The sequence below is a fragment of the Myotis myotis genome, unplaced genomic scaffold, assembly GCF_014108235.1.
Source record: "Myotis myotis isolate mMyoMyo1 unplaced genomic scaffold, mMyoMyo1.p scaffold_m19_p_16, whole genome shotgun sequence".
Taxonomy (NCBI): Eukaryota; Metazoa; Chordata; class Mammalia; order Chiroptera; family Vespertilionidae; genus Myotis; species Myotis myotis.
The window spans coordinates 46,082,338-46,099,601 of NW_023416320.1; the positions used below are offsets into that span (position 1 = coordinate 46,082,338).

The following is a 17,264-nucleotide window of genomic DNA, read 5'->3' on the forward strand; positions in this document are numbered from 1 at the left end:
TATTGAACGTCTTCTTTTACATTTGAATTTTGACTACATCATGACTATATTTAAAGAAGAGGTTTCACATTAATCTCATTGGAGTTAGAGAAAACAAATGTTGATATTTTAATGCATTTTTTTCTAGGTACTGAAACACAGTCTTCACTTTGGAAAGCGGTGACTTTCTTTTTAGAAAGCATTGCTATGCATGATACTATGGCAGTTACAAAGAGCTTTGGCCCTGGGATAACAGATAACAGACTCAGCCCACAAGAGGAAGAAAGATATAATTACAGCAAATGCACAATTGTCGTTCGGATTATGGAATTTACCACAACACTGCTCAGACTCTACCCAGAAGGCTGGAAGGTAGGGTCACTCCTGCTGCTCTATTTGAGGACAATGCTTGGCACTGGAAAAATACGTATAAAGTGACATTAGAAGTGGTTTGGGCTGTCTTAGAACTTTTCATTGCTGTAGGAGTTACCTATTTTTGAAAATAATAAAACTGCATGTACTGCAGATGCTCATTGTGTGAATAAAATACAAAAGCTCTTCTGAATTTTTATTAGATACTAGGGGCCCGGTGCATGAAATTTGTGCACGGGTAGGGTCCCTAGGCCTGGCTGGTGATTCAGGGCCCATTGGGATCTTCCTTCCCCTGGCTGCCGGCTGCCGGCTGCTGGCCGGGGCCTTCCTTTGTTCCACGCCTCCCCCTGGTAGTCAGCGCACATCATAGCGAGCTGCCGAACTCATGAGGGGACAATTTGCATATTAGCCTTTTATTATATAGGACTGCATTTTCATACTACAGTCAAATGTCTACCTTAGGAAACATGAATTAGCAGATATTTATAAGTGTATCTGTCAGGCTTATTACATAAACAAATTCCAGGCAATCCATCTAGTTAATATGTACTAAGTGCCTACTATGTACCAGGTTCTGTCCTGCGGATACAGCATTGACCTCACCTAGGGGCTGGGAAACTATGGGCCCTAGGCCAGATACCACCTGCTACCTGCTCTTGTAAAGAAGGCTTTAACCCTGGCCAGGTAGCTCAGTTGATTAGAGCATCGTCCAATATGCCAAGGTTGTGAGTTCAGTCCCTGGTCAGGGCACATACAGGAAGTACCAATGAATGCATGAATAAGTGGAACAACAAATTGATCTCTCTCTCTCTCTCCTTCTCTCTCTCTCCCCCCCCCCCTCAAGTCAGTGAATAAAAATTTTTTACAAAGAAGGTTTTATTGGAACACATCCAGGTTCATTTGTTCACATATTGTTCATGGTGACTTTCCCACTATAATGGCATTTAAATAGCTGCAGCAGAGAATGTATGGCCCATAAAGCTAAACACATTTATTGTTCAACACTTTACAGAGAAAGTTTGCCAACCCTTGCCCTATCCAGGCAAAATTTCCCAACTTCATGGACCTTACACTGTAGTGAAAATCTAATTCTGACTAATAGATGTGTTCTTACTCAAATCTATCTTTTACAGCTTCTTGAAAAGTATTTATGTAACACAAACCTTATGAAACTCTTGGTGAAAACCTTATGTGAGCCCTCGAGCATAGGTTTCAATATCAGTGATGTCCACATTATGAATCACCTTCCTGATGTTTGTGTGAACCTGATGAAAGCACTAAAGAAGTCTCCATACAAAGACATTCTAGAGAGGAGCCTCAAGGAAAAAATAACAGCACAGAGGTGGGCATTCGGGTCATGCTCAGGGTCAGGGTTGGGAGTTTAAGGTTGCACCATGCTGTGGAGCCGTGTGGGCATTCGGGTCATGCTCAGGGTCAGGGTTGTGGAGGACTTAAAGATTGCACCATGCTGTGGAGCTGTGCGCTGGTCTGCCCTAGCTCCATTTCTTCAAGTGAGGAATCTCATCAATGAGGTGTTGGGTGCAGAGGATCGCATCAGTTTGAAAATCATCTATTCAGCAAATGCCTTCCCTGCCCCTTGAACACAAGCCTTGCATGTGGCTTAACCTTTGTTGATTTCCGTGGCTGGCTTAGTGCACGGGCCCCTGGGTTTGTGTTAGCCATGTTTGTTTTCCAGGGCTGCGTAAGCTATTTGAGTGCTGGGTATTTAGTTAGTAATACATTCATAACAGAATGCACACGTTTTTCAGTATATCCTCATAATTTAATGAGATCGGCACTCATGTCGGTTTCTTTTTGCTTTCCTCCTTTGGCCAGCTTTGAGGAGCTCTGTGGCATTGACCTGTATGGCCCTGATGCTTACGTGGACAGGGCCAAGTTGTCTTCTTTTGTGTCAGCTTGTAAACATCTTCATCGAGCTGGGGTTTTGCATGATGTATTGCCATCTCAGGTAACCACATTTTGTTTTTACATGTTTCGTAGCTTCAATGAGCTAACTAGTCGATTTATTTATATTCTTTTTTGAACATCCTTTATGGGTGCTGAATGGGAATTATAGAAATACTTGCTTCCAGGCATGTAGGTATTACCAGGAATCCTATCTAATAATAGTCAAACATGGTAATTGACCGTACCTTCGCTATGCCTCCCATGGGCTAATCAGCGTGATATGCAAATTAACTGCCAACAAAGATGGCGGTTAATTTGTATATACCGGCTGGGAGCGAAACAAGCCAGGCGGCCAAAAACAAGCAGGGTGGTGGAGGCAGGAGCAAAGCAAGCCGGGTGGCGAAGGGGGGCGGGGGCGAAACAAGCCGGGTGGCAGAGACAGGAGCGAAGCCCACCTCAGCGGGTTTCGCTCCCTTCTCTGCTTTGCTCCAGCCGTAGGAAGCCCTATTCTTGCAGGAATCTTCCTGCAACGGCCTCTAGTATAAATATAAAAGTAAATATAAAAATTAATGTCAAAGTAGAACAAAGTCTATTTGAGTACTTCTGAAGAACTTTAGGGACTAACTGCTACTGTGCCTTGGTGGCTAGGCACCGGCAGTGAAAAACAGCGTAGAAAGCAGTTGAGTGAAACATTTCCTTACAGTTGGAAGGCAGTTGTCAGTGTTAGCTAACATGGAATTTTTAATTAACAAAAGGTATGAAATTGTGTGTTTTTAATACCTTATTGTTGATTTTATTTTAGTCTATAGATCAGCACCACTATATCGGCACAAAGCTTCTTTCCCTGGTTTATAAAAGCATCACTCCTGGACACGAACCACGGTGCCTCCCTTCACTCGACCCCAGTTGTAAGCGATTGGCCAGTGGACTTCTGGAGTTGGCCTTTGCTTTTGGAGGATTGGTAGGAAAAGCAGCCACACGCTATGCTCTCCTAATAATGTGACTATGTAACACATGCATTGTGTCTGTAAAAACAGTAATTTATTGGATAAGTTCTGAGCTGCACAAGTACTTGAATTAATTTACATGAGCTGACTTTCTAGAAGGTTTCTGGTGTGTTTTTTTTAAATGAAAGAAATAGAACAGCATTCTTGCAAATTAAGGTTTTGTCTCTCGCTCTTTGTTCCCAGAAGGACTTTAGGCAGAGAACATTTTGTGACTATACAGCTGAACTGTGTTGGCAAGGTGACCCCTCCTTCCCCTCTCCTTGGTAATTCTTCAAGGGGCTGATTTGGGAGAGCCCCCGAAGGATAACTGAGTCACCACAAAAAATGTCTTCATTCTATTGAAACTGCAGGCGGGCCTCAGCCTCTGCTGCAGAGCAGACCTGCAGCCAGTTCTGGGCATCCACTCACTGCCCGTCTTTCTCCTGCAGTAGAAGCCTCTGCTCCTTTGTCTACTTCATGTAAACAAATTACATGCTTTGTCTAAAAAGACTCCTTTACTAGACTCTCCCCTCAAAGCAACAGTAAATTGTCTAGAAATTTGGGAGAAATATGAGTCAGGGAAGATGTGTTTCCCAAATTGAAACTTAGAAATTGGAGACTCATTGAAATGTATTTAATTTAAATTTGAACCCTGGCCTTTAAATACCAGGCTCTTGTGTGATTTTCCACTTTCAAAGTTAATAGCTACCCAAAGAGTCTTTCTGTAACATTTAAGACGTGTATTGCTATCACTGCCCCTCCCTTATCTTCTCAGTGTGAGTGCCTGGTGAGGCTTCTCCTGGACACAGCAGATCTGTCCATGCCGGCCTCAGGAGGGTCCCAGAGGAACATCGTCAGCTTCTACCGCGGAGAGTATTTCTACAGCTTGTTCTCAGACACCGTCAACACTGAATTGTTGAAAAATCTAGATCTTGCCGTATTGGAGCTTATGAAATCATCTGTGGATAATCCCAAAATGGTAATGAAATTTTACTTTAAGTAAAGTTTATTTTCTTATATAATGTTTGTATTCCTGAAATATATTACTAAACCAAAACAAGATTTCTTCCTAGAAGGTTTAAATCTCTTGCCAATGCTTAACAACAAAACCAAAGGGAAAAAAACAACAGCACCTTAATGAATAGTTAATAATGGTTGTTGAAACATTGATTTTTGCCCCTAATCTCTCTAGGCCTAATTTTGTAAGGCACAGCTATGTAGATAATGACTTTCTGTCAGGCTTTGGCATTGGAGCTCATAAGCCTGTCCTGAGGTCAAGCCTGCCTTTGTTTCTCCTCCAGCCCCTCGCTGGCCCTGTTCGTTCAGGGATCATTTCCTGCACGTTCCTGCTGTAGCCCACATGTCCCCTCGCACTGAACCTCTGGAGATCACTACTTCATATTCAGTTGACTCTGGTTTGCTAAACTTATAACATTTCAAAATTTAACCTGGTCTGCAGACAATCAGAAACTGTTGACTGCTAGAGTGACCCTTTTAAGGGGAGAGTGTACCTTACTGAGTTAAGCTTTTATTCCAAACAGTGCTTATTATCTATTTTAGGGGAATATTTTGTGATAGATTGCACTAGGGATTTGTATTTTTTAAAGTTAGAAATAAAATTATAGTAGACTCAGAAAATATAACAATTTGAGCTTTTAAACTATTCAGACTTCTGTTGATGATGATGGATAAAAATCATATGCCTTTACCTCCACCTCAAATACCTCTAAAATGACAGGAACAGGGTTAAAAAAAAAAGTACAATGTTAAAGGACACAGAGGAAAGGAGACAGGACAAGCGTGACAACACTTTGGGGGCTGGAAGGCAAAAGCACACGTTGTCGTTAACAGACTTCGGAGTCCGAGAAAGCTGCAATGTGACGGACCATAGCAGGGTGCAGGTGGGCAGCCAGCTGTGCTGCAGAACTCAGAAAGGGGTCCGGTTCTGGTCTTTAGGGCTGAGGTGTTTCCCCCCAGTTTGGATTCCAGAATACAGTCTTCTAGGACTCTGCTCTCAGGCAGGGTATCAGAATATTTTAACAAGACTAAGAGAAAACGAAGATACTAAATATAATCACTGCCCAGCCAGATCAGTTTCCAGTGACCATCATGGCCAGTGAGCCCTGCCCACTGGATAGTGTTTCTGATCAGTACCTTGACATGTACCAACAGCAAAATAATACCAAGCACCCGAGGAAGGGGATTCTAAAAGGGACAGGCAAGGAACAAGACACTTGAAGCAGAGACTATTCAGTGAGATGGAAATGTAAAAAGAAAAAAAAAGTCAGAAAGATGAGAGAAGATAGTGTATCCATGGAACAAGACATGCTGCTGAAAAGAAACATCAGAGGACAAATCAAGTTGGGGAGAATTAAGAATAAGCATCAGAAATTAAAAATAAAATGGGGTAGGAAGACAAAATTCAGGGACTCTCACAAAGAGTAGAGGAAAAGAGACAAAACAGAAAACAGGAGAGAAAGATGAGGAAACTTGGGATCAATGTACAAGGTCTAGTAGCAGGGCCTCTGCCTCAGAGGGAAGACGGGCTTGCACAGCTGAAGAGAATGTCCCAGAGATGAAGACCTTGAGTGTCCAGATGGAAGAAGGCCATTGAGTGTCCAGCACAGTGTGTGAGAACAGCTGTGTATTTCTGGAAGTTCAGCACCCTGGGGTTTCACTGTTAGCAAAGATCCCGGCAAGGGACGATGGGAGAAAGCCTGATTACATTAAAAGGATCAGGAAATTGGGTTGCTTTTATCTCTGTAGCAGCAAAGTGGACGCTGGAAGACTGTGCCAAATTTCCCTCACAGTTCAGGAACGAAGATTTCCACCATGGAGTTCTGAATCCACCGGATCATCAGTTATGTGTGAAAGTCAAGTGCACGTCTCAGGTGTGCCGTTTCGCAAAGGAAAGTAGTTTCTGTGCGCTTCTCTCAGGGGGCTGCTGGAGAGGACTTCGCTGAGCAAGGCGGTCAGCCAAGAAAGAGGATGATGCTGGATCTGGGAAGTTCACGGGCCTCGCAGAGGGTCTCCTAGTGAGACCCAGAGGGCAGTGGTCACCAGCATTTCCAGAGTGAGCGCTGGCACCCCAGAGGTGGAGCTGATGGACTTCTTGATATGTTTAACTGTCTTGTGGAGATTTGAGAGAATTTGATGATGAATAATGGTAGGCACATGGAAAACAGCAAAGACAGTAAACAAGTATTAACTTCAGTGACATCAAAATGTGCAAGAAAGGAAAAGTATTGGTAGTATATGACTTGGATCATTTGTGAAAATGTTTACATTGTCATAATGATAGAAATAGTGAATATTTTCCCAGCCAAATAGAAAACACTGTTGAAAAGGTGATGGGAAAGGAAATGTGTGCATGCAATCCTGTGTGCATGTGTACTCATGTGCAGGAGTGTGGATGGGAGTGTACACGTGTACGTGCACATGTGGTGACGGTGACAGAAGAAAGCTACTCCTCTGCCCATCAAGAATGCCCCTAAGAAATAGGAAATAGCAGTGTGAACATGATTTCGTAAATGAGACACCGTATGCTTTTATGGGAAAATTTATATGTTAAAGCCCTGTTCTCAAATTTGAAGAGTTGTGAACAGCTATGATAAAATTAACATCTTTATTTCCCCAGAATAGCTTGAAATGAAAGTAAATTTTGTTTTATATGTCGGTCTTATGTTAAGAATTTGTCTTCAATCACCACGCAATTGTTTTAGGTGAGCACCGTTTTGAATGGGATGTTAGACCAGAGCTTCAGGGATCGGGCCAGTCAGAAAGACCAAGGACTGAAACTTGTGACTGTAATTCTGCAAAACTGGAAGAAGTGTGATTTGTGGTGGGCCAAAGACTCTGCTCCTGAAAGTAAAATGGCAGTGCTGACCTTACTGGCAAAAATTCTGCAGGTATTTCGAGAGACCTTAAAATACAATTGTGTTTGTTGTTTTGGACTCTAATTTGTATTTTAAAAAATGTGATGGAGGTTTGATAAATAAAGTGTTTTAACTGGACAATTGACAAATATCTTACTCGTTACACTTCTATTATTTTACTTCATTATCATTTCTTATACTTTATGTTTTTAGGGTACTTTTCCATGCATTGTCTTATCAGATAGTTTTAAAGTATTTTAGAACAAGAATTGCTGACGTATTATTGAAGCCCAGGAACAAATTTATAGGTCATTTCTGAAATTAAAACATTAAAAGCTGTGTTAAGGAAATTGGCGACATGATATAGTAATGTATCATGTTTTTATTTCCTCTCCTTTAGATTGATTCATCGGTGTCTTTTAATACAAGTCACAGTGCCTTCCCTGAAGTCTTTACAACATATACTAGTATACTTGCTGATTCGAAGTTGGGTCTACATTTAAAGGTAAGTAGTAAAGGGGAAAAAGGGGGACATATGTAATACTTTCAACAATAAAAAATTTAAAAAGTAAGTAGTAAAAAGATGTTTCATTATTTTTCCATTTGTGCTTATTTATGTTTACTACGTTTTATAATGAAAAAATTTTAAACATTGAAAAGCCAAGAGGCTAGCACAATAAGCCCCATGTACTTGTTATCCAGCCTCAATAGCCATCTGTCTGTGGGCTTGCTTGTTTCAACTGCACAGTCACTCCTACCCATCGCCTTGACGGAACCCCCTGGCATCATGTTATCTGATCTCCAAAAAGATAAGTTTAACCAGAAAAAAATTACCATACTTAGAAGAATTAACATTTGTCTTTGCATGTAGATGATTCAAATGGGCTTTTCTGAGAATTGCTGTATTAATTAATGAATGACAGAATTTATCGTTAATCATTTTTCTATTAATACATTGCGGATGGATCACGAGAATTCTTGTGTTTTTTGTTCTAAGGCTTGTGGCCAATCATGGGAATTCTTTAAAAAGATTTTAGCTTGTAAGAACATGTGATAAATAACTTCAAAATGCAATGGGTATTTAATTTTAAACCATGCCTTTAACATTTATGTAAAATGTTTTTTGTACTTGTTAAATAGAAGCTTATCTGGCCATTGGGTAAGCTAGCAATAAAACTACTGGTCCGCAATGTGCTAAATAATATAAAATATCTTGGTAATTTTTAGTGTCAAGAACATATTTTAATTTTAAAGTTCTTTAATAATTATATTTTACACTCTAATAAAATGTGGCCTTAATGAAAACCATCTTTTTTTTATTTCCTTTTTGAAAATCATTTTTTTTTTTTACTGGATCATGAAGATTTCCTTGGAATATTCCTCTCTATGTGATTAATCAAGTTTCTCATTTCTCAGTAGGAGAGAGTCTGGGAACTTACCTTCATACAAGGGATGTAGGAAACACATCCTAGTTTCTTTGAAGCTTGATATGAAGTTTGGAGTCAGTTCTGCAAGGAATATTTGTAAATTACCCCATAGGTTATTCAAGATGTTCGTTCCACTAAAAATTTATCTAGTATATTTCTATTGGAGTCTATATTTTTAGGAGAAATAACATATAGAATCATCATACAATGTCCTTTTTATTTGCATGTATATAGCCCTGAGTTGGCTCACTCCCTCTAGAGTAGAAGCCATGATACAGCATTGTGTTCAGGTTGTTTTTTTATGTAATCTAGAAGGTATTCTGAAGTCTTTTTTTGAATCTATATAACATTTTATTTGCAAACTCTTTAGAAGCAGTAATTTTATTTATTCTGTAGAATCTGTAAGCCACGACTAGTGCAATTTTGTATCTGCATTGCTCTGCAGGGTCAAGCTATAATTCTTCTTCCATTCTTCACCAATCTTACTGGAGGCAGTCTTGAGAACCTTAAGCATGTTCTTGAAAAGATCATCATTTCTAATTTCCCTATGAAGTCTGAAGAATTTGCCCCAGGAACTCTGCAGTACAATAATTATGTGGACTTCATGAAAAAGGTTAGTTTTTAGTAGCACCAAGTAAAATGAAAACATTAATTTTTATTTGTTGTTTTTTTTCTATTACATTTTGTGATGAAGAAAAGTAAGAGAAATATTCAGAATTAGAAAAGTGTTCTAACTTTAAGAATCCAATTTAATTCATTTTGAAAGCTGGGTAACTGTGGAGGCAGATGCATATCTAAATCCTTTGGAATTCACTTTCTTCCCTAATTTTAAATTGTGAAATATTTTATGTGGCTTTTCCATTGAAAGGCAAAGTCTGATTTTCCTCCCATTGTGGATGGGTTGGCTTTAAAGACTCAACAAAAGAATGAAGTGGAAGTAATGCTGTGTGACTTCCAACATTACTTCCTGGGACCCTTCTTTGTGGGACCCAGTCTCCATTGTGTAAGGAAGCCAAGTAGCCTCATGGAAAGACCAGTGTACAAATACCACCATCCACATAGATTCTCTCTTCCCCATTCTTTTTATATACTGTTTTCCAGGCATACAGAAAAACGGAAAGAATAGTGAAACAAGCCATTCATATTACCATCTTCTATATTGAATCATTAGCATTCTGTCATATTTGCTTTGTTTTGTTGTGTGTGTGTGTGTGTGAGAGAGAGAGAGAGAGAGAGAGAGAGAGAGAGTGTGTGTGTGTGTGTGTGTGTGTGTGTGTGTGTGTGTGTGTGTTTTGGCTGAAACTTTTGCAAGTTGGTTTTAGACATCATGATACTTCATTCCTAAATACTTCAGCATGCATGTCCTATGAATAAGCCACAATACTGTTATCATACCTAAGCAAATTCACGCTCCTCTAATATCATGTGTTATGTAGTCCATATTCACATTTCTTTAGATGCCCCATGTTGAGCTGTGTTTTTTCAAACCAGGACCTAATTAATGATTGCATTGAATTGTCATGTCTCTCATATCATTTAATCTAGAACTACTTCACCCTATTTGTTTAATTTTTCATGACATTGAATTTTTGGAAGAAACCAGAGTACTACTCTTGGCTGTTGGCCCATCTTTGTTTTATTATTTCCTTGGGGTGTTCTTTAACTTGTCCCTAATCCTCTGCATTTCCTCTAAACTGAAGTAGGCCTAAAGATCGGTCATGAGATTCAGGCTAATCGTTTTGGCAACAGTAGCACATTAGGAGGCCAATCGTGTCACTGTCCCATTGTTAGTTGCCTCAAGTCTTGTGGCCTGGTTAAGGTGGTGACTGCCTCAGTTCTCTATTGAACACAAGGTAAAATTGAGTATATCCCTTAGAATGAAGAACAAATAGACATTGAGATGGAAGTTGGGAGAGTAGAGAGCAGAATGTTATATGAGCAGCCTAGACATCTGTAAACATAAGATGGTGTTGAAAGACACACATCTCCAGAATAAAAGACTTCACACCACAGAGTGCCTAGAATGGTGAAGGGACATAACCTCAGTGAAGGCCCATAATTATGGAAATTTAGAACCTGAGGATAAAGGGAAAATCCTAAAAGTTGTTAGAGGGAAAAATGTCTGCAAAACCCCCCAAATCAAAACTCAAACATTTAACAAAATTATTTTAGGTGTAACATTTATTATATCTGCAAAAATGACTAAAATATTCATGTTTCTTTTTTAAAAATATTTTTTTATCTATTTCAGAGGAGGAGGAGGAGGAGGAGAGAGAGAAAGAGAGAGAGAGAGAGAGAGAGAGAGAGAGAGAGAGAGAGAGAGAGAGAGAGAAATCAGTAATGAATGAGACTGGCTGACTCCTGCACGCCCCACATTGGAGATCAAGCCCACAACCCGGGCATGTGCTCTAACTGGGAATTGAACCTGACCTCCTGGTGCAGGTGGATGTTCACTACAGAGCCATGCTGGCCAGGAAGTATTTCTTAATTCTCTGTGAAATTCTGTTATAATCTCTCTCTATATTATTAGAACTGTTAAATACAAAACAAAAATGAAAATCCAACAAAATTATTATTATCATTATTGTTATGTCTTTTGACTTTTTTTGTTGTTGCAGTTTTTAGATGCATTGGAATTATCTCAAAGTCCTACATTATTGCAGTTGATGACAGAACTTCTTTGTCGAGAACAGCAACACATTATGGAAGATTTATTTCAATCCACTTTCAAAAAGATTGCCAGAAAGTAAGTCATTCTATTCTAGTCTGGGATGCCAGGAACCATATACATTATGTTTCTGAGGAAAATTTATCTTCTCTGTTTCAAAAAAAAGTTGAGTGACAATTACACTCAACTCCTTCAACTAAATTTTATTTTGTTTTTCGTAAGAAATAAAAAGATTTTTATCTTGACAGCTTCAAACATACTCAGAGTTGAAAGTAAAACTATGAATGGAATGATTCTTCAGATTATACAAGCATCAGCATTTCCCAGCTTCATCACCCCTCTTATGCCTGGGTTCTTTATTCAGCACGTTTTTGAGATTCAACCATGATGTAGCATGAATTAGTAACTTATTTCTTTTTATTGGCTTTTAAAAAAATTAAATGACATTTCTAAATAACCCTTGCATCAAAAAAGAAATAAGGGAAATCAAATCATATTTTGATCTGAATAGATAAAGCATATCCAAATGTCTGCAATGCAGCTAAAGCAGGGCTTTGAGGAGAATTTATGTCTTTTAACGCCTATATGAAAAAATAAGAAAGATCCTGAATTCACAAACTAAACTTTCACACTAAAATCTAAAAATAAAACTTAGAATGAAGGCAAACAAGGAAAGGAATAATAAAAATTAGAGTGGCCCTGACCGGTTTGGTTCAGTGAATAGAGCGTCGGCCTGCGGACTGAAGGGTCCCGGGTTCGATTCCAGTCAAGGGCATGTACCTTGGTTGCAGGCACATCCCCAGTAGGGGTTGTGCGGGAGGCAGCTGGTTGATGTTTCTCTCTCATTGATGTTTCTGACTCTCTATCCCTCTCCCTTCCTTTCTGTTAAAAAATCAATAAAATATATTTTTTAAAAATATTTAAAAAAAGATTAGAGTGAAAATTAATGAAATTGAAATCAGAGAAATGGTGAAGAAAAATAATGAAACTAATAATTGTTCTTTGAAATGAAACAGTCATCACTGAAAACCACCTGAAGACTAAACAGAATTCCTGTTACTAAGGATATAAAGAAGAAGCCATGTTGAGACTGGTAGGTGGGAGGGAAATATGAAATGGGCAGGTCCCACACATATGGTGTGATGGTTAAGAAACAGGAGGGATATCTTTGCTGAGGAGGTCCGCCTGAGTGGGGGTTCCAGCCCCACACCCAGTTCTCCAACACAGGGTGTCATTGCTGAGGAGTCCCCATAATATCTGGCTGTGAAAACCAGTGGGATTGCATTCAAGAAAGACTAAGGGCTTGTGGGAGACTAAGACGTAGGTCTCAAGGAGACCATGCAGAGTGGTGGGAGTATTTCGGGAGGTACTAAATTAACTAACTTCAGGGTGAGGGCTGGAGGGGGAGGGGTAAGAGCAGTTCTCTCTGGGGACAAAAGCATTGGCGCCATTGTTTCTTTGGCGAGCTATCCTCTCACCCAGCTGTGCTGGTACAGGCAGGCACTAAATCTCAGCTCTCCATTAACCTTGCTAACACTTAACACTGTTCACCCTGCCCCGGTGATTTCCCGACACCCTGCCCAACCCATATTGTTTGCCTGGCTGGAGCCTTTTCCACCGTCTTCTTTACACAAGTGGCCTGCCTTAGCTCTGCACACTTCCCCTAAATCTCACGGTCGAAAAACCCAAACAAGCATCCACTGGCATTGTAACTTGCTAGGCAGCCAAAGCCCAGCACAAGGAGCAGTCGCCCTCAGTTTGCATTGTAACTCCCATCAGGTGGCCCAACCCTGGCAGAAGCAACAGCCAGTCTGGGTCAGGAACGAAGCTTCAGCAAAGCAGCCACAAGCCTGGCACAAGTGGCAGCTGGCCTCCACTCACATCATGGTGCCCATCAAAAGGGCCCAAGCCCAGCACAAATGGCAGCTATCTGGGTTCCCTGAGTAGCCTCCACAGGCACCTCCAAGACAAGGAAGAGCAGCAACCAACTGCAGATGACTCTGTAGCTTCTACCAAAAGGCTCAAGCAGTGGGTGACCTTGGCCTGCACTGAAGCACCTCCCAAGAGGCTCTAGAATGAGCACATGCAGTGGCCCTCTTCAGACCACACCAGGGCACCACCCAACCAGCTTTACCAATGACATACCCGAAAGGCAGACTTGATGGCACCAGAGCACGGCTAAAGCCATTGCTATTCTGTCGGGTCAGTCTCCAAACAACTGCTCATCTACTCTAGTTACAACCAGCCCTAAACGTGGTTCACTGAGGTTCAACCCAGCTTACTGATGTGCCGACGGCAATTGAGGCTTAACTACAACAGGAGGAAACAGACCCACATAGCAGACACCCCTAGAGCACCTAGCAGGTGACCAGGGAGAATGCACTACTTGGCTTCACAAGACATCTTCTCCATAAGGCCACTTTGTCAAGACTGGGAGACATAGCAGAACTACCAAAAAATAGAAATAGTCATGGACTCAGCTCGAAATGAAGAGATAGAAATTTGTATCTAATGAAAGAATAGGACAAATCTTCAGGAAAAAAACTGAACTACTAGATACAGAGGTCAAAATAATGATAATAAGGATACCATAAACAACTGGGACTCCATCAAACTAAAAAGTTTTTGCACAGCAAAGGAAACCATCAACAAAACAAAATGACAACCTACTGAATGGCAGAAGAGACTCACCAATGATGCATCTCATAAGAAGTTAGTATCTAAATTTTATAAAGAATGCATACAACTGAACTCCAAAAAAACCCCCAAATTTAAAAATGGGCAGAGGACATGAATAGACATTTCTCCAAAGAAGACATACAGATGGCCAGTAGACAGGAAAACATGCTGAATGTCACTAATCATTAAAGAAATGCAAATTCACTCCACAGTGAGATTTCACTTTACACCTGTCAGAATTGCTATAATCAATTAATCAACAAGTGTTAGCGATTATGTGGAGAAAAGCAAACCCTCATGCATTTTTGGTAGGAATGCAAATTTGTGCAGCCACTATGGACAACAGTGTGGAAGTTCATCAAAATTTAAAAATGTAACTGTCTTATGACCCAGCGATTCCACTTTTTTGTATATATCCATAGAAACCAAAAACATTAATTTGAAAGAATATATACATCCTTATGTTCATAGCATATATACACCCCTATGTTCATAGCAGCATTACTTACATTAGCCATGATATAGACACAACCCAAGTGCCTATCAATAGAATATCAGTGCAATATTACTAAGCCATAAAAAATGAAATATTACCATTTGCAACAACATGGATGGGCCTGGAAGGTATTATAGTAAGTGAAATAAGTTAGACAGATAAAGACCAATACCATGTGATTTCACTAATATGTGGAATCTAAAGAGCAAAATAAGCTAACAAAATTGAAACGGACTTATAGATATACAGGAAACAGACTGATCTTTGCCACAGAGTGTGGGGGTTTGGAGGACTGCATGAAGAGGTATAGGGATTAACTACAAGTAGGGGAGAGGAACCAAGATGGCGGCATAGGTACACACTTGTACTTGCTGCCTCGCAACCACATCAAAACTACAATTAAAAGTCAAAACGGATATCATCCAGAACCATGGGAAGGCTAGCTGAGTGGAAATTCTACAACTAGAAGGAAAGAGAAAAGCGCATTGAAACTGGAAGGAGGTGCAGATGTGCGGAGGTACGGAGGCGCACATGGAAATGGGCTGGCAACTGGGTACGCGGTTGTCTTTTTTAATTGGAAGGGAGATATAAGCTCCTACTTGCTCTGAAATCCAGTTCTGGGTGAGACTCTGGGGACCCAGACTCATATGGGGAGAAACTGGACTGTTTGGCATCCAGATGGAATATGAGGGCAGCTTTCTCGCAGAGGTGCTTGCAGCGATTATTGTTCCTGCATGGGCCACGGGACACAGAGACCCCGGGACCTCTCTGAAGCAGAGCAGACTGGTAGCCATTGTGGTTTGCTCTGATCTGATGATTCCCTGAGACCCCACCCCACCCAATTTACAACTCCACCCAAACTGTGAGCAGAGGCTTTTGCATATGCATGGCCCGTTCTTTTGCAATCTAAAACCTAACAAACTACAGCTGGGTCAAAGAGCACCAAAGCTTCCAAAAGAAGGCCTAGACAGCAGCCTGCATTGCTTCACAGCTGGGCCTTATATGGGCACTTCCAAACCCCAAACAAAGAGGAGGAATCTGCAGATCTCTCTGTAGCTCCTGCTGGGTGGCCTCAGGCAGTGGCTGACTTTGCACCTCCTTGGAGATCCAAGAGCCAGTGTACCCAGTGGTCAGAGTGAGACCATACCAGAGTACAACTCTTCACATCCATAAGCAACACACTCAAGGGGCAGACTCAGTGAGCACCAAAGCCTCACTGAAGCAAGTCCTGCCCCATAAGGGTGTCTCCAGCACAGCAGTTCTCCCATTGTAGACACAGCTGGTCCTCACAGCCAATTGGTCTGGTGGTCAATTCCTTCCAGTGATACCAACAGCAATCAAGACTTAACTACAACAAGACTGTGCACACAGCCCACAGAGGGATGCACCAAAAGTGTCCACCTCAGGTAATTAGGGAGGCTGAGCCACTGGGCCCTATAGGACACCTAGCACAGAAAGCCACTCTATCAACACAGGGAATCAGTCAAAATGCGGAGACAAAGAAACAGGTCACAAATGAAAGAAATGGAGGAAAGCAAACTACTGGATATAGAGTTCAAAACCACGGTTATAAGGTTTCTCAAGAATCTTCTAGAAACCTCTGAGAAATTTAGTGAGCCCTCAAGGATATGAGAAAGGACCAATTAGAAATTAAACATACACTTACTGAAATAAAGAATAATATACAGAGATCCAGCAGCAGACTAGAGGACCCCAAGAATCAAGTCAAAGATCTGAAATATGAAGAAGCAAAAAACACCCAATAAGAAAAGCAAAAAGAAGAAAGAATCCAAAATAGGAAGATAGTGTAAGGAGCAACTGGGACAACTTCAAGCGTACCAACATCCAAATTATGGGGGTGCCAGAAGAAGAGAGAGAGCAAGATATTGAAAACCTATTTGAAGAAATAATGACAGAAAACTTCCCCTATCTGGTGAAAGAAATAGACTTACAAGTCCAGGAAGCGCAGAGAACCCCAAACAAAAGGAATCCAAAGAGGACCACACCAAGACACATCATAATTAAAATGCCAAGAGCAAAAGATAAAGAGAGAATCTTAAAAGCAGCAAGAGAAAGACAGTCAGTTACCTACAAGGGAGTACCCATACGACTGTCAGCTGATTTCTCAACAGAAACCATGCAGGCCAGAAGAGACTGGCAAGAAATATTCAAAGTGATGAATAGCAAGAACCTGCAACCAAGATTACTTTATCCAGCAAAGCTATCATTCAGAATAGAAGGTCAGATAAAGAGCTTCACGGATAAGAAAAAGCTAAAGGAGTTCATCACCACCAAACCAGCATTATATGAAATGCTGAAAGGTATTCTTTAAGAAGAGGAAGAAGAAAAAGGAACTCTTACCATTTGCCACAGCATGGATGGAACTGGAGAGCGGATAAATACCACATGATCTCACTCATTTGTGGAATATAATGAACAACATAAACTGATGAACAAGGACTGATCCAGAGACGGAGAGGCATTGATTGGACTGTCGGGAGTTGGAGGGAAGGTAGGGGAGGGTGGGGGTAAGGGGGAAGATCAACCAAAGGACTTATATGCAAGCATATAGGCCTAATCAATGGACATGGACAACGGGGGGGGGTGAGGGCCTGAGCGGGGGGGGGGGGGGTAGAGGGTAATGTGGGGACAAGGACACATATGTAATATCTTAATCAATAAAAAAATATATTAAAAAAAAAAAGAAATACAAGTAGGTAGTTCTTATTTTCCTGGGATGTAAAGTATAGCATAGGGAATATACTCATTAATATTGTAATAACTATGTGCAGTGCCATGTGGGTTCTTGAAATATTGATGGACCCCACTGTTAAGTATTTTATTGTTTAATGAGTTTCATGCTGTACATATGAA

The 17,264-nt window shown here is 40.7% G+C and overlaps 1 protein-coding gene across 1 annotated transcript in view; it reads left to right on the plus strand.

Moving 5' to 3' along the window:
* The window catches only part of PRKDC (protein kinase, DNA-activated, catalytic subunit), a 217,092-nt gene that overhangs the window by 76,602 nt on the left and 123,226 nt on the right, over window positions 1–17,264 (plus strand). The window contains exons 32-40 of the mRNA XM_036338724.1: window positions 128–351; window positions 1,485–1,693; window positions 2,188–2,320; window positions 3,062–3,220; window positions 4,021–4,224; window positions 6,968–7,153; window positions 7,521–7,625; window positions 8,993–9,160; window positions 11,166–11,293. Of these exons, the coding sequence (XP_036194617.1) occupies window positions 128–351; window positions 1,485–1,693; window positions 2,188–2,320; window positions 3,062–3,220; window positions 4,021–4,224; window positions 6,968–7,153; window positions 7,521–7,625; window positions 8,993–9,160; window positions 11,166–11,293 (1,516 nt within the window). The remainder of the gene's footprint in view (window positions 1–127; window positions 352–1,484; window positions 1,694–2,187; window positions 2,321–3,061; window positions 3,221–4,020; window positions 4,225–6,967; window positions 7,154–7,520; window positions 7,626–8,992; window positions 9,161–11,165; window positions 11,294–17,264) is intronic.